Consider the following 18690-nt stretch of genomic DNA (forward strand, 5'->3'; position numbering starts at 1 on the left):
GCCACTGGGTGGCCGCCAATATAAGCTATGAAAACCCAAAGTTACAACACAAAATTCGTAGCTTTTACGAACTGAAATACAACATCCGTAAAGTTGCAAAGACAATTTAATTTAATATTTTCATGAAACTTTCTTGTTTATCAACTAGATATTAAGTGTATTTTCACCAAATATAGGATGAAATTTTAGTGTTTGAAGCAATTTCTGTCTATTTGTTTGAGTTTTCTGCATTGCAAGCTTTGCTACACAAAATCCCAGCTCAACATGGGCCGGGAAAAGCGGGAGCTTTTTCACTTAGCCCATGAGTTTTGTGGCGGAATCTTTTCCTAAATTCCATCTGTTCTCAAGACTCGGATGACCCCTGGAGGGCGATTGGGGGTGGTGTAAAATAGTGGCCGGAAGTTGAATACATATAAATTACAGGGCGAACATTCGCACGGGAGTTTTCCCGGGCGGGAATGTTGCATGATTTATAAAGGTGCGCCGGTACTTGAGTCGAAGTGGGGGCCAATGTTTATCGGGTGGCAGGGAAAAAAAAGAGCGCTCCCGAGGAGACAAAGTGGGCGGAATTGTGCGGCGGGAGGAACTATTAGAGGCGAATGTGTGGGTGGGTGGGTGGAAGGAAAACAAACTCAACACAGGGTCTTCCGTTCTATTTATACATATTCGCCTCGTGCGGGCAAAATGGTCTTTTAACTCGTGATGGGAGGAATGTCTTGTCTTGGCGTCGAAGGAGTTGAGCGGGGTGGGAGTGGGGAGAGATATTGGCATGGCTCATAAACTAAGGACTGATGTAATGGTGGAGCAATTTTCCCAGTGAGATACAAAACTCAAGTGCCACCCGCAAGAATGATGAAGAAAAATCGTGTCGAACTACAGTTGTTATTTGAGTTTCTGGCATGCCACACACTTTCCCGCCCTCGCATTTGATTATTTTCCAAAAAGAAGAAGAAAAAAAATTTCCACTATATAAAATTCAAGCCCGTGAATCCTCCAGTTATTTATGACAATGCCTTTTTCACCATGTTTGCAAGTGTTTTCGCATCAAACATACACTGGGATATTTTTAAGCAAATTGTGTGGTGTTATGCAAATTTCACCCCATTCTTGCTGCCACCCTTTCCAGCCCTGCATATGGAAGTAGTAATTGTTTTGGGGAGGCGGCGTGAATCCTGCGGGGTTGTGCTCTTGTTGTGCTCCTCACGGCCATATAATTTTATAAATTATGTGCCTCCTCGGCATGGCGCGGGAACAATGAAAAATTCGTGAGGCCATCGCGACACGACACTCTCAACTCGTCCATTTGTAATAATATAGAGACCCTTGCGCGCCCTGGATGAATTTCTGATGAAAGATCACAATAAAAGCTCCGCGGAAGGGTGGGTAAAAAGCTCAGCCCAAGAACGCCAGAGAAAACGTGCACGGGATTCTCGGGGAAGAAATGCGGCAAGTTTTATCATTTTGCAACTAAAAGTTACAATCTCAAGCAATTTTCCATTGAAATTGAGGGAATGATTTAATAAAGAGTAATTAAAAGTTCCTCTCCTAATCTTTCGTGGCTGCAGCAAAAGCTCCGCGGCACAACTCTTCATGCTTAAATCACCAGATTAACCTCATTTTCGGTGAAATTGCTTCGAGAGTTATCATGTCTGCGCCAGAGATTTTTATTGTGCCACAAAAATGCCTTATATGAATGGATTCCATCCGGAATATTTTATTGTTGCTGATTTAATCTCATCGCGAACAATATAAGGGATGCTTTTTTCCGTTACAAAGAATTTTCCTAAAGAAGCTACAGAAAGTATCATGACAATCGCAATGAATTCCACAAATATCCTCGCCTTCGGGAAGCTGAACTTTGTTTATCAATTTTCTCCTTGCCCAGAAGTTGTGGATTATTGAGGAAAAAAAATGCGTTTTCAATTGAATTTGGGGCGCGAATACAGAAGAAATGGCCCTTGAATTGCCGAAAATATTATTTATAATATTCTGGGAAAGGAAAATATAATCTCTCAGCTCGAAACAATCAGTCACAAAGACTCGTGTTGCTTAAACGATTCACAGAATTGGAAATCTCAGACTGTTTTCACGGAAAGTCACAGCTTTGCAAGCCTCTGGGGAGAAAAACGCCAATAAAAGCGGTAATAGAAATTTCCATGCTCTCTTCAATCCAATTAATAAATTGTTTCCACTTTTCGTTGATGTGATCAATTAGAAAATTGAATCCCGTGCATTGCTAACGAGTCTGTTGGGCAATTTTCGTCATGAAAAGCTTGGACAAAGCCTGGGTTAAGCGACTGGAGAGACACATTTTTGATGATGTTTCCAAGACTGGATAGAATGGACTTGAGTTCATTGTTGTGATTTTTTTCTTCTTCTTCTGTCTCTCTCTTCGGAAATTGTTTTTCACTTTGATTCTGTTTTCACCATTTGATCCGGGCCCCATTTTCTCGGGGGGCTGCTCGACATATTGCTGAGTCTTCATGTCTTTTGGCGCAGAGTGTGGGCTGGTCGATGGGATGCGACACAATGAGATTTGCTGGCGGGTCTTCAGCAATAAACAAACACATATTTTATTTATTTACTCTGTCATATTTGATAAGATTTGCTTACCACGTGATTATTGCGCACAAGAGAGAGAGAAAGACAAAAGTGGAGTGAAAAGAAGCATGCGAATGAAGAGGAATGTTGGCATGATTTCTCAGGATTTGAGGCGAACGGAAGAAGGAAAATAAGGAAATCATTTTATATTGATGAGAACAAATAAGCCCATGAGTGTGCCATTGATACAGGATTTCTCAATTCAAAGATATACACTCCACAATAGGATTTCTTCCTATTTGGCATAAATCGCTTCCACCGAACAATACATTTGTGCACAATTGTGCCTAAGATTTGTGGCATTAACAGAGGAGGGGGAAAAATATCGCAAGAAAATTGTTGCAAATCATCAAACGCTGCATTATTTTCACTGAGCCTTCATGTATGAAGTTTCTCACTGTCAATATGTACTTATCCACATGAAATTGCTTCCTGTGCAAAAGTTCAAACATCCAGTCAAGCTTTGGCTCTCTTCAAACACCCACTTTTCCGATATGTTGGAAAACACACAAATACGAAGAACTTGTGCATAAAGGAAATTAAAGCAATCAAAGGTGATCACAAAGTAACAAAAGGGTTCAATTTTGGGGTGTTGAAAGGAAAATTTTGTCACATCAATAGGAGAAACACGTTTTTCCAAACCCTTTTGAAAGGTCTCGAGACCTGAGGAACAACACAATTAAATTTTATTTGCTCTCCTGAGACAAAATTTAATTATTAAATTTTAATTGAATTACAAGTTATCCGGCTTCCTATAATTTTAGATTGCACGACTTCTTGGTGTGATTAATTTAAGTTCATATCGATAAATTAATAATCGACAGGTCATAATTTGCGATTTATATATATTTTGGGATAGCTTTTTGTTTGTTTATCTACTAAAAAATCACATCTTAATTTCAGATTTCCTAAAATATTTGTTCCAAAATGACTTAAAATGAGAAAATTTAGCATATTTTTATTCATTTCTTACATAAAACCTTGAAAAAATTAATGAAAAGTATTAAAATTGAATTTCTTACAACTTGTTTGGATAAAATGTACTCAAAAACTATTTAAAATTGACTTTTGGACAATTATTTTCTATTTATCTATTAACTTTAATGTCATATTTCGTTCAAAATTCCAGTAAATACCAATAAAATCAACTGAAATATTTACAAATTAATTATCATAGGCCAATAATTAACACTTTATCAAACCATTAGTGGGCGTTTGAGTTAAAATTCATCAAATTTCACAGCGAAATTAACGCTAAATTTTCAACTCACTCTCTTATAGTTTTCCATTCACAAATTCACCAATTCGTGGGATATTAAAGAATATTTTCTTTTTATCCTTCTGATGATTGGAAGAGCGCTTTAATTCTCAATTTCTCGCTCCAGCGACTCCCACAGATCCTGCCAGGGGACTCTGAAAACATCATTTGAAATGCAACCATCAAAGAAATACCTTTGAGCATTGCTGAGCGCCTAAATAAATTAGCAGCCCAATTAAATTCCCACGTGTTGAGCCTCTCAGGTCTCATTTCTGATTACCATCGGAAATTGAGACGCTCCTTTGAAAGTTGCTTACTATGTAGGCTGTGATGGAGTACAAGATAAATATGAGGCTCTTATCGATTACGTGAAAACCCCGGTGGAAAATGGCATGGCGGAGAAGTGAAGCCATGTGCAAGGGGGAGATAATACAGTCAGAAGGAGTGTTTAGAAGTGGAAGTGCTTGAATATTTGCAATTTTAGGCGTTTCGGAGCCACTTTCAAAGTAAATTAAGGCAATATTTTGAGATTTTTTGCATCTTTTTGCTTTTCTAGGTTATGTGACTAACTTTAAGCAGAATTTAGAGACTAAATATCATCGTGAAACGCCAATTTATTCACTTATATTGAAATAATTTATATTTGTTTGTGATTAAATGACGCTAAGATTGATCATAACCTCTAAAATATTGTTCTAGAATACAAGATTGTCTATTTTAAGAGCTGTTTGAATGATTTTCTACTCTAAGATAGCAAATTTCAGCTCATTGACGATTTATAACGAATAAATTTGGTGGAAATCCGTGGATATTCTATTGTCGCGCAAGATTTTACTACACAAATATGTTTATTTCAAGAATTCTTTCAGATATCTCAGGATAATTTTAAATATTTCTTAAATTCTCTTTCTCTCATGGTTTTTTCATAGTCATACAAGTACAAAATTGAGTCTTTTTATGACAATACAACCTAGATTTGAGGTTATGGTTGGAATTATAAGAAGGACACATATTTTAACCACTGCTGGAGTTCTAGAAGTGTCTGTGATTCTCCTACGGAATTTGTGGAAGTGTTAGGAAGTGGTGTACACAGTTCAGTCGTATTATCTCCCCCTTGGCCATGTGAAAATACTGTGGCAATGGCAGTGTCGAGTTGAGAAAGCACCGCACCGAAAAACTGATAATAGAGTGTTTGCGGGGCTTTCGCCGGGGAAATGGTAAATCACTCTCACGCGAGGCATTGTGGATACATTTTGGGAAAGTTGGTCTCATGGCGGTAACTCAATATATTGCAGAGATTTGCATCTCGCCATGACGGACGCTTAATTGAATGTGGTTTCGGGGTGGAGCTCTTCGTGGGGGGTGTGAAAGCGAGATACTATCGAATGGAGTTCCGTCCAGGAAAACCTCATGGACCTCATTATGGCTTTGGGAGAAAAGCGATCCCTTGGCCGAGGGTGGGGGAGTGGGAAACTTTAAAGCTCTCCTGATCGGAAATGCAATTTCGTGTGGAGAGTAAATTCTGATAATTGTGATGATTAATGCAATTACAGTGGGTGTAATAAGCATTTGCCGGAGTGCTGGGCAATTAATTTGATGCGAAACTGTATTGAGCAATAAATTTTCACGCGCCAAGGCCAGAGCATTTCCCTTTTAGACATGGAAAATCTATTTATTCAAATTAGTACCCAAATTGGGCAGCGCGCGTCGTGTGTGAAGGCAAAAAAAATCTGGCATCCATTTTTGCAGGCTGAAAAATCCCTTTTGGCTATACATGAAAGGAATTTAACACCGAAAAGCATGAAAATTAATTCCAAACTTGATTCTGCCTCAACATGTTGTTTCGTGGCGCAAGAAATGGCTTTCGGGGAAGCCCAAGCAAGAGTTGAGTGAAAAGGGTCGTCTATTAATATTTGCGTCGCTGAATATTTCATCCTCTCGCTCTTGGAAAGAATTACCCCCATTATAAATGGGTGAAAAGTGGAATTTCACACGATGAGCATCTGCTGAAGAAAACCACCCCCTTCGCATCACGGCCAAATGCCAACACATGCTCAACACATGCGAACACGTCTGGAATTGCGACATGTGAATAATTTTACAATATTAATCGAATATCAGTGTCGTCCTGGCAGTCATCTTGGCAGTGGCGGTCGGGATCTGGAGGACGCAGCGTGCGCAATTTCCCCACCGGAAGATTTCCATTATATCGAACTTGGTGATGGGAAACACGCGACATCTGCTGCTTTCCCACGAATTGCTGCGCTTTATTCCGGATGCAACACACAAACCAACAAAAGGATAAACATTGGGGAAATTGCATGAGGATTAGACAGAGCTGCAAGGGGTTGTTAATGTCTAAATATTCACAACATTTGTTGATATTAAATTATTGGATTTAATTGTAATTTTGATTTGTTTTAAAGGCACAAACGAAGCCATAAAGAACTTGAATTCCGCGTGCAAATGCCTCAAAATGGAAAAGCTTTAATTAAGAGTTGATTTAAGTGTCAATTCATCAATATTTATCCCAAATTAGTGATTATGATGAGCTTAGGATGTTTTTCCTGTAAAAAATGAGAGTTTTAGTGTTGAATTTTGATTTAAAAAGCTTTTCCTTGATTAATATTCAACTTATTCCTGGATTTTCTGTTCTTTGATTTGAACTTTAATATTCAAATAATTTTAATATGTCAAACTTGATCAGCTGAGAATGCTGAAAAGCTGTATTTTCGCGCTCAAATTCCTCTCTTTCTTGATCAGGATCACGCCAGGAAATCAGAGAGTGTGAAAATGTGTGAAATGAGAAGGAAAAAGACGCGAAAATTCGATATTAGTAGCTTCCGAAGCGAGTATAGTTGAAAACAATGTGAAAAATGTCATTTTGGGCTCGAAAAAGAGTTCTTAGAAGAAGATTAAAAACCCAAGGAAAGACATTAAAGCGTTAAAGAGAATGTTAGGAAGGATTCTATAGGAAAATGGATAAATTAAGGCATGGAAAAATTATTTAGCGCGGATTTGATCACAAATGGAAAAATTAATCAATATTTTGGGGGAAATAAATAAATTTTCAGCATAAATTTAGTGGTTAATTGCGGTTTTTTATTGAAAAGAAAATGGTCACAGAAAAGCCTTTTTCTGTAGTTCTTTTCTCTTTCATTTATTTTTATCATTTTCGTTCTTTTAGAAGCAGGAAATGTTTTTTTTACGACGAATCGAATCAATCTGGGAATTCCCGAATAAATTGCATCGCAATGCATTTGAAATGCAAAATGCTGTTGATACTCAAAATCCTCATTAGCAACCCTTTTGCAGAGTTGGGATTTATTTGCGATATTTTGCAAGTTGAATCAATAGCGCGATATTCAATTATTTATAGCGCAAAAGTATTTCGAAACTTCTGTGCATGTCCAGTAAATTCTCAACTTAAATACGTTTCCTTGTTGTTTTCTGCTTTCGCAGACAAATTTCTTCACATAATGTGTGTCTCATGCTTTATCGCTTTCGCTGAATTCATATTCTCCTCATTCTCAAGTCATCCCCAAAGCATTGTGAGACCTTGCGATGCTTCACAAACAGACTACAATTTATCACTTCCACCCAAGGCAATTGTAGGGAAGTTCCAGAAAAACTTAATGTTTTTCAATTTCTCCCAGCAAAATCCCTTGCTCGCTATGCAGTGAATGTGTGGCAATTTTCAATGCTAACCACAAAACTGTCTTCCTCACTGTCGCGTGAGCATTGCCAGAAAAATTAGAAAGCTCTCTCGTTTGGACACTCAGAGCTTTATCTTTTTTACAAGTCCAACTTGCCGAATTGGAAGGGGGATGGGAAAATAAAATGGAAAGTTTTCTGCGAAAGTTCAGTGAAAGAGTCGTGCGGAGATTTTAGGAGAATCTGATGGGATTTGTTGGCGCTTTATGCACAGCAAAGTCATATTTCATACATTTCATGTCCGGAAATGTTTATGACAATTTTCTCATTTAATTTTTCTAATGCTCAAGCACAACAGCGCGATGAGTTTTCATGGTGATGAGGGGGAAAAAAAAGAGGGAACTAATTTAGATGAGCGTCGGAAGAAATATGGCAAAAGATCAGCTTCGTAATCAGAGAGTGGTGAGAATTGATGTGAATTTCATAGCGAAGATAAATAGTATCCCGGAAGATTTTTTTTTCAGGGCGGAATCATCCCCATTTTTCCCTCTGCAGTCTCGATACACAATTTTCCCTGGGATGTGATAGTATAAATAGCAATGGGGTAAGCTTGTTTGCTGTATAATTCAATATCTACGAAGCCTCGGAGGCAAGTGATCCCCAAAACGGGGGCGGGAATGTTTTCTTAATGCCCTTTCATCCCTCTTTTGCCCCTCTCTCTCTCTCTATCTCCCTCTCGAGTTTGGCGAAAGGGTTTGCTGTCCGTGAAATGCGATGGACACACGGCATGTTGTGTACCAAATGAGAAAAATACACTTTGACGCTCTCATCAGCGCATAAATATTTACTGATTAAGTTTAAAGCTCATCCCATTTTCGGTTGACAAACACATTCATTACCCCCAGAGTTCACGAGAGTGAAACTTTTTTTTTGCTGGGGGAGGAAAATTTACATATTTTTGTAAGTGTGAAATTAATCCAATCGCAATGTGAAGTTGAGTGGATGTTTTAAACTCGACAATGTTGCGAAGTTTCATGCGCTTCTACAATAATTTTTTTTTCTCGATACACTTTGAAAAGGTCTCTCAACCTTGCAGGCATTTTCCTGATTGTTTACACAACATAATTTCCTGGACTTGACAGTTTTTGGCTGAAAAAAAAATACTCTTATTTCACAACATTTTCCCTCACATTCTTCTGACCATCAGCTTTGACTTCATGTCCAACTGTTATGCACAAAAGGTTAACAAAAATCTACTTTCTTCGGTGTACAAATTAAAAGTGCATTCAAGCTTAGCGTGAGAATAATGCTTCTGGGTTTGAATTAGTGAACTGAATCAACATTTCACACGTTCTTTGATCTCTGTCGACAATGAGGATAATAAGATTTGGCGAACATTGGAAGCAAATGCAATGCAAATGAAGGAGAAAATAAACATCCAGTGCACCAAAGATTGGCAGTCATATATTCAATTTTAATCACATTTCGTCCCCGGCAAAGCCTGGGAACAAACATGATGCGGCACATTAGGAAACTGTTCATATTGAAGTGCAGACAGGCGTAAAATTGAGAAAGGTCAACATAAAATCGCACATACGAGCTATATTGCCAGCCAAGTTAATCTATTTCATAATTATTCCTACACAAGGCAATATTTTCTGGGGTGCTTCGGGGAAAATGGGCTCATTTTCGGGCACTTGTGAGCGCTCAATCGACTCTTTATTGCTGATTCGAGCTGAAATTTCTCGATGCGACCAAAACAACAACGTAATGAAATTATGAGTAAGTTTGTAATTGCTCTGTTTTTGCCTAGAAATTCCTATGAAAATTCTATGATGCTTCGACGGATGAGTTGAAAGCTATAAAAAGTCGAATTTTCATATATTATTTCTACTATTCATGAAAGTTTGAGATTTTTGGCGTTATGAAGAGTTGAAGATAATCGTCTGAAATTGCAGTGAAACTCATAAAACGCAAATTTTTATTAATATTTGACATATTTTTGAATTTTTTCACTCGAAAACCTTGAAGAAAAGTTCATTTCAAATATAAAAAATTGGTTTTTTAGAATTTATTTGGCTAAAATGTACTCGAAAACTATTGGAACTCATCTTTGAAAAATTATATTTTCTGTTTTTCAATTAACTTTGTCATATTTTAGTCAAAAATTTCTGGAAATACCAACAAAATAATTATTAAAGAGAAATATTCGCACTTTTAAGGTAATTTTGACAAATTTCTCAGCAATATTAACGCGAAATTCACGACAATTCATTCGTCGTTTTGGCTTAAAACTGAAAAAGCTTTCAAGTGGCTTTTTGCTCTTTGAATCGGATTTGACTGTGTAATTTTCTCTTACACAACTATTATTTATTTGTGTGAAATGGGATTTTCATGTCAGTTGTCTGAGAGCGGATAAATATCAGCGATTGCAGAAAGCTCCAAGTAAGTTTGCCAATTGATGTTCTTTCTCACCACTTTCGTAAATTCTTGCATGCCAAAAATTTCGCCACAATTTTCTTTCATATCTCCCACAAGAATGTCTTGATTCATGGTGAAAGTATAGTGGAACTTTTAATCGAAGAATCTCGACTTTTCACCCACTCCCGCTTCGCGATATGTGCTTGACATTAATGTGAAAGCTCAGCAAGTATTCGTGCTTTTATCAAGGATTTATAGAATGTACGCAAAAAGTTCAAATATACGCTCTCAGAATATTGGGAAGACGGAAGTGCATTTCATGCTCTTTCTTCCGCCTTCATTGTCATCTCAAAGGACTGCCAAAATGAATGAGTTTCCCATGCGAAGCAGTTTAGTGTCGTCGTAGTTTATGAAAAGTTCACAGCTTTCCTCTCTCTCTCTCTCTCTCTCTCTCTCTCTCTCTCTCTTTCTCTCTATCTTTATGGATTTGTGCGATGGGGGAAAGTTTGGCGCCAGTCGCAATTTGCAGCCCTCAAAATAAGCCCAGAATGATTTTGATTAAAAGTCGACATTAAGTTCAATTCACTTGAGAGTCTTCAAAGGAAAATAGAGCAATCAATTGATTCAGTTACCCGTGAAAACCAATTTCTTTGAACATTTTCTCCCTTTTTGTGCGGCTCCCAATTTTTTCTCTCTCTCTTTTCCGACTGTTTTTTTTTCGCTTTAGGGAAGTCAAGATACTTTGAGCCCATTGCAAATCATATCCTGATTACATGGAATTCTATATAATATCATTTAGAGAGGGAGATTTAAAACAGCGTAAACTCTCTGTAAACATCAAAGATCTTAATCAAGTTAATGCGAGAGATGAAAGAAGTCTTTATTCCTGGCTGGCGTTGCAAAAATTCCGCACTTGTAATGGAATTTTTTCATTTAAAAATGCATCAATTGCAGCGGAGATTTCGAGTCGTAAATCCTCAGCATGAATCGCATAAATGGCATAAATGCAATTTAATCAGCAAATTTATTGAATTGGCCAAATTATAGTAATTGCATGCCCTGAGAGATTGCTTTGAGATCGATTTCAGTATCAGAATATTGCGTACAAGTCTCAAATTGAAGCTTAAAGTATGATATCAAGGGGGAGATAATACGCCCTAAATTTCTACGCCATTTTTAAATACTTCAGTTTGTCAGAGACTTCAAATTATAATGAATTTCTTAAGTTTCCATCCGATATTTCTGCAAGAATCCGTTTAAAAATGCATTTTGGCCATCTTTTTCGACCATAACCTCAAAATATAACTAAAAGATCCTCAAAAACTCCGTTTCGAGACATTCTAGATCACAAAATCATCTCTTATGATTTGTTAATGAAGTAAAAATTGCTTATTCAGAGTTAAAATCACGCAGAAATTTATTTAAATGACCATTTTCGAAGTCCTGATTACTATTTTTGAGGTTATGTTCGAATTTCAGTGCAATTTTCAGTGTTTCTTGACATGAAAATGCTTTATTCTGCCAATGATTAGCAATCTTCACGGTTTGAACATAAAAATTGACGTGTTAGAATGCAAAATATTCACTAAATCCGTCTGTAATTCGTTACATAACCTAGAAAGAGATTTTTTATTGATTCTACGTAAAAATCAAAGAAAATCCGAAGGGTTGGGGTAGTTTTATAAGGAAAAGATGCACTCAAGACAGTAAATATTGTAAGCTTTTGAACACTTTTACTTCCCAAGACTCTTGCTGAGTTGTACACCACTTCTGACCATATTATCTCCCCCTTGTCTCAAATTGGTGGCTTAAAGTTGATATTAACATGCAGTTTTGAGGGGCTTTTGGGTGAATCCAAATTAATTTATATCCTCTGTACATTTTCATAGTGATTAAAAGATACCGAGCTTCCGTTTATTTGGCGGGTCCTGAGTAAATAAATTACGCAAAGAGAGTTGAAATGGAATGGAAGGTGGGAAGAAGTTGGCATTAATCATTGAGTTTGACAAGTGATATTACACGTAAACTAATTATGTAGCTCGGGGAATGCTGAAAGTTCGCCTTACCTGTCGCCGAGGGGCGCACGGGCGGTGGCTAAAGGGGTGGAAAAAGACAGGGGGTGGGAATTACCGTAGCAAGATCCGAAGCATCCAAATGTAATTGTGGCAATTATCTGCAACAGTTGCACGTAAATCGTGAGAAGTTGCTTAACACCCGCAGCTTTTCCCTGCATAATTCACAAGTTTCGGATGTGGCGTGGAGTGTCTGTTGGTCTGGGCCGTTCCTCAGGGATCAAGGAATGCTCCTCACTTTTCCCAGCGCTTGCGACTTGTGCTGGCTTCCGCTCTTATCAACTTGTATTTATCATTTGTGTGTCGTGGTGAATTTATCACCGCACTTTCTTGCACATTGTCACGAAGTGTCTGCCAAGGAAGAGAGGAGAGAGAATGGCAACATTTAGAAAGATTGCTGGTGAATTAAATGAAAAACACTCATTTCACAGTCATTCCATTTGGAATTTAAGCACACACAGTAAGTCTTGAGGTAGGAAATTGAGAGATGTTTTAGGACACTTTCGCACAACCCTCATAAATCACACTCACAATTTATCAACGCTCTCAGAAAATGTCTCTATTTTTAAGTGAAATTAAACTCTGTTTCTTGTACATCCTTGAGACTTTGACCTGCATTCTACACAGCGAAAGGACATTGAAATGCATCGCCATAAATCTGTAGCTCAACAATTACGAGAGCAACTTTAGTCTTCGCTTTGAGATGAACTATGAAAGCTTCTTCTAGAAGGAAACAATAAAATAGAAGCTTTGACACACAATCTTAACCTGCAAATAAATGACAAAACCGTAGAATTGAAAGTTTTCTTCAAGGTAAGATCACTGATGAATTTTGAGGATTCTGAATAATCTTAATCAAATGTTTAAATATTAATTTTTACTATGAAATAATCAAAAATTGAATATTTTTGGCAAAATAATAAAATAAATTAAATTATATTTGCTGCAGAGAAATACAATCGAGATTTCTACATGTCTTTGAAGTTTAAATTGCTGCCCTCTGGCGACAAAATGTGGAAAAATAATCAGATATTTTAATTTTGAATAAATGGTCAGCAAAATGATCAAGAAATGTTTGAAATTTGTATGGAATAATCATAAATTTAATGATCTGAAATTATGAGTGACTTTCCCCTTGGATTTCCTAGGAAAACTGGAGTGATTTCCGTGTTATCGTCTTATCCATCATATAGTTTTCTCTTTATTTTGCCTGCATTGATTGAATGGAGTGAAACTCTTGTGTCAAGATTGAATTTATTCGACGCTTTCTCTGTCCCCAGATCAGGATTTTAATAAGAAAATTCGAATGGAGGATTTGAAATCCTTGTGCGGTGAGAATTTCTGAATTTCGCCGTGGTGAAAATTCTCCTGACAAGAGAATGGAAATCGGAGGGACTTGATAGCAGCACAATTCGCGCTGAGAATGGGGAATGGCTTTTGGGTCTCCACATTTGCATGGTGCGGGCAAGTTTATCAAGAAATTGAATTATATTCCGACGGAGGAAATATTCTGGTGGTATGTGTGAAAATGTCCAGATGAGGGTTTGTGGAGCATTTTCAGTTATTTACACTGTGGCGGGACCGAAATGAGCAGCAGAAATTCACCCTCAGACGCGCCAAAAGGTAGAGTGAAACACGTGGAAAAGTCTAGGAGTTTGAGAGAATCTCCAGGATTTGTGATGCGAATACACAAGTGAAAATTAATAAGTTGACAGGCTGAGGGAAAAGTCGTTAAATCTAATTATGTAATTTGCATACAAGTGGAAAGGACCTTCGAGGGAATTTGCCTTTTAGTCTCTGCCTCGGTGTCCTTCATGCAGGGAATTTACATACTATTTAGGTTGTCATGACCAGCAATCAAAATTGCACTCAAACTCCCTCGAAGCTTGACGCATTTCTCCTCTGCAATTTCACATTCTTCTTCGTCTTGCACAACAAGAGCTTGAGACTGTTTTTTTTTATTGCGACAGGAATTCCTTTTGATGCCACAGCATCGCCAAGCTTTGGGGTGTGTGTATTAAATTTTCCATGAGCATTTTCTTACTATGCTCATCGCCATCCCCATAAGAATATCCAATTCTGCATGGGAAATTATAATGAGGGTGGAATTTTCCATTTTCTCAGTTGTGGCAAAAGTGCTTCTGACAGTGTCAATTTCTTCAGCTGAGCGAGAATTATTTTCCGTGCATGGAATGCCTCAACGAAGTTAGCACACTTAGAGAGAGTGAATTTGACAAATCCCCACGAGCTTCTTTTCCCTACAACTTTCCATTCTGGGTGGGAAATTCTCTATACTTCTTTATCTCTCTCTCTCTATCTCGAACTTTTTCATCTTTAATCAAAGGGAAATTCCGCCAGAAATATTTGCTATTCCCAAATTCACCCATATGTCTTGGGCTCTTATGTATATAAGCGAATGAAAAGGAAATTTGCAATTTTACTCCCGATATTTAACTTTGTCCTGACTGAGGAAGGATTCTATTAAATTTAAATTTATCAACAGAGAGAGAGAGAGAGCTATGTATAATCCACCTTGACTATATGTGTGGTTTTGCGCCGAAGAACTCGGTCTCTCTATCCAATGTTTAGAGAACCTTATTCAAAGTTTTCGGGGCATTTTCTTGTCTACCAACCGCACTCCTCGGCTGGCGGGGTGGGAGGTGAAATGGGGACGAAGGGATATCTTGCACGAACAGAAAAATTGCGATAGAGTGAATTTTATGAACTGAACAAGAGTCATGGTTTCATGAAAATTGCAAAATCTCCTCCACCCAGACGGAGGCGCGCCATGAGAATTTTTCACATTGGAAGGAAAATGCAGAGAATTATATTTGTTTCTCGCAAATTCACATTTTCAAATTATACACGAGAAAAATGGTTGAGAATTTGTGGAACTGAGCTTTTTGCAGAAACATTTTCCTAAGCTCTCTCTTCGCTCTGCACTTTTCACCATTTGACCCGAAGGCGCCTCGTTCGTGGGAAATTCCCGCAAGGACACCAAATGTTCCGTGCCTAATGAAAGACAAACACGTGGCCTTCATTGAGTCTTAAGTTGAAAATCAACATGAAAGGATTGAGGAGGTATTTGATGCCAAACAGCTTTCGAGGGTAATGACATTTTTTGGGCAACTTTCAATCAAGGAAAAAGGTTTTCCGCCATTCAAGACACGATAAGAAACACTCAGAATTCGTAGAATTTGTCGATTTTCAAGTTCAAATGAAATTTAGACATGTCTTCTTTGAGAGATTGAAAGAAAACTATTGAATTTCTAGAAGAATCTTGTGAACACAGGGGAAGATAATATGACTAACCATTTGTATGACAAATTCTTAACACTTCCGAGAAGAATTCAATTTGAAGAATACGATTTATCAGATTTTTTTCAGATCATCTTTTATGTTTTTCTTCCTTCTGAGAATCTTTCTAGCTCAAAATCGCAGCTGTTAAGTACTAATATTTGAGGTTATGTTTGATATATAATAATATATCCCTTTTGAAGTGTTATTTTGTCATAAATCCTGTTACATAACCTAGAAAAATTTGTCAAAATGATCAAAATGCAAGCGTGAGAGTTGATTTCTAACATTTCTAAGAATAAAAAGGATAAAATAATGCGAATTATTGCAATTTCTTCAACACTTCCACATTTTCTTATACTTCTGCTGGGCTGTACACCACTTCCGATCATACTATCTCCCCCTTGCGTGTGAATAGTGTTCAGGCAATCGCTTATATTGCTATTGATAATTATTCTGAGATGGCAAATCTCCGTGAGTTCGAGTGGCTTTTGCAAGTACATAACTCCACTCTTAATCTGTCATTGAACTCTGCAAGTTCTAAAGCCACAGTTTCGTCATTTATTAAATCGGATAAAGCAAGCATTAACCTTTGGCATGGGTGACCAATTAATTGAGGATAAATTGTAACTGAATTTGCTGAGAAGTGCATTGGAGCATGGGAAAGTGATCTTTTGACTCGTACTCTGTCCGATACAGATAAGAAGATTATTTACTTCGTCCCTCTTTGGCCGCCATATCAATTCCCAAAGAGCTCGGCAGTTGAAGGTCACGTGCGAAAAATTGTTACTTATTGGAGGCGAAAGCCATTGGAGTGGATCGGCAGGAGTGACCATAAGTGGCCAGACGTCCAGCACATCTTGGGGACGGAGGTCCTCGACTGGAGTGGACATTTTCGAGAAATTTCAATCACACCGTGATCTGGGGAAGAGAATCCCGCAAATTGCCCCGAGATATTCCACCCCAAGAAGCACGTGAGGCGGAAGCACATCGGGATATCATGTTCACCCCCACATCACGACACTATCATTACCATCACGGTAATATTGCCAGTCAAGTGCTGGGGTGCTGTTTTGTCCCCTCTTGTGAAGTCGATGAGTGCATTTGGCTCCACTCGTGCCACGTCGACAATGGCACATAAAGAGAAACTTCCACTAATCTCATCTCGGGCTCTCGAGCTTGGGGGAGAGTGGAGTGTCAATTACCTTATGTGATGTCGTGCAGGGCGGGTGGATCCTCAGGGGGGCGGCGGGGCGACCTGACAAACATCTTCACTCCCCGTGTGAGTGTCAAAGAAATCAACTAGGCGGGTGGCATTCGATTATGTCACCCTCCCCGAAGGCCCTCAACAGCCTCGAAGTACTGCAAACACGCCACCCCAACGGCGCCCGTCCCTCGTGGGGTTGTTGGGGTGGCATGGAGAAAAAAAAGTTTAGTGTATGCGTAGTTGTATTGAATTTCACGAGCCGCGCCCGCATAAAAATCGCATAGCAATAAATCATAAAATGTACAGAAATAACGCGGATCATTTCCGATCTCTTTTTTTCTGCTCTGCACACTTTTCCGCCCTTTGGAATAAATTCGGTGTGACAGGCGAGCTTTAGCGCGCGCCCAGCAAGGGTGAAGTCTCACTGAAAATTTTCCAAACACCCCTTTTTCCACATCCCCATCAGAGTTTTTAATCTCTCAGAGACAGTGCGAGAATTCTGGGGGTGAATTAGAAAAGATAAATTGAAGGACAACATTTTCCGCATCTTCTGCAATTAGCATAGGGATTTTCCTACCCTCCTGCCCTCTGTCGATAAATTTTTGTTCAACAACCCCTCGGCAGAGGACATCCCGAGGCATTTTCGATTTGTCCCATTTCGGCCTCCATTTCCACTCCCCCCACCCTTCCACCCTTGGCGGAAAGAAAATTTATCGAATACGGAAACATCCTCATAAACAGTATCGAGCGGGGGTGTGATTTTAGTATGGATGACGGCCATGAGGGTAAATTCTGGCCACAAATCCCATTTCACGAATGAGCTCAGCACAAGATGTTCTCGGGAGATTTTAATCAAAATGACTCGGCAATGACCGGAAATTTGTAGCAAAATCACTTTGAACCCTGTGAGCTTTTGGGAAGCGAAGGGAGGACAAACAGGACAAACAGTGGATCCTGGGAAAGTGGGATGAGCAATCAATACAGTTGTATTTTTGCACCAAATTCAAAACTTTCGGTGAAATCTGCCAGTGATTTCTGAAGAAATCGAATTTCTTACTCTCAAGAGAAGTTTTTAGATTATTAAAATTTCCCCACTGAGCTTTTACTTTTAGTCTCAGATTCATGAAATCTGTTCCTCACGATATTAAAAGGATTAAAGAAATTATTAGAATTCACCTAAAAATGCTGAACAATTTGTCGAAAAAGTTATTCGCGACACTTTTTCTGCGAAATTAAACCTTTTTACGCGATCAAATCCGCTCAAAACTCACTTGTTGGGATAAGAGATCCTTCTGGTTATCTCCCTGATTAAATGTCCTTTCTTGTGCAGTCGAAAAAACTCCGTACGATCCTTTGAAGTCGCGTAATGTTCACACCGCATAATTTGATACTCATTTAAGCATATTTTGATATCAAACACGCATAAAGTCCAGATAAAAATTGAAAATTTTTACCTTAAATTTTTTTGTTACTGAGACGACGTCTTTCAAAATCTCGGGCTATTTACTCCTTGGGTTCGGTTTTGATATCAAAAAAGGATTAAGGATTCGGTCGAATATCCTCAAACTCGGCATGATCATTACTTACTAATGAGGGAAAATTAGTGGAAAATTTCAGACCTCTGGCTCTATTTGAAATGTCGCTACTGTGTGTATATTTATAAATGTTTGTCAACACATATTCAGGTGTTGTTAGAAAGTTTGCTCTTCCAGTATTGTTCCTCTAAAGCCAACAACTCCTTGGTAATACTTCAGTGGCTCTATCAAGCAATAGTATTGCGGTAATAACTCTCTGAGGCATTTGAAGCATCGCGAATAAAGCTTTGATGAGCAAGACACCATCGATTGTGGCTGTGCAGGAACTAAGCTGAAGCGGATTGAGGGAGAATCTTGGCACATTTCCACTTCATGGAAGTTACGCGAAGCCCGAAGATGTACAATTTATAATCAAATCACTCAATGAAGCCAGAGGAACGTCTCGTCGAATCTCACCACCAATGCTTCATCGTTAAATTGTACTTTGGGGCGCCTCTGATGGAGGGGAGTTTGGGGCTCAGGAGGAGGCTAATGAGTTTCTTGCGTATAAATTCGCATTCGAGGGTGAGGCGCAGGAAAATATTTCTCTTCATTATGATGTTCATGCATTGACTGATGAACTTTTGATGGGCTCAGCGAATGGAA

At 38.4% G+C, this 18690-nt stretch overlaps 1 protein-coding gene across 1 annotated transcript in view; it reads right to left on the bottom strand.

Moving 5' to 3' along the window:
- LOC132259751 (uncharacterized) overlaps window positions 1–18690 on the bottom strand; it is a 37323-nt gene that overhangs the window by 14105 nt on the left and 4528 nt on the right. Inside the window, exon 2 of the mRNA XM_059757503.1 lies at window positions 12065–12357. Coding sequence (XP_059613486.1) covers window positions 12065–12167 — 103 coding nt within the window. The 5' untranslated portion in view covers window positions 12168–12357. The remainder of the gene's footprint in view (window positions 1–12064; window positions 12358–18690) is intronic.

Source organism: Phlebotomus argentipes, unplaced genomic scaffold (assembly GCF_947086385.1).
Source record: "Phlebotomus argentipes unplaced genomic scaffold, Phlebotomus argentipes genome assembly scaffold_18, whole genome shotgun sequence".
Lineage (NCBI taxonomy): Eukaryota > Metazoa > Arthropoda > Insecta > Diptera > Psychodidae > Phlebotomus > Phlebotomus argentipes.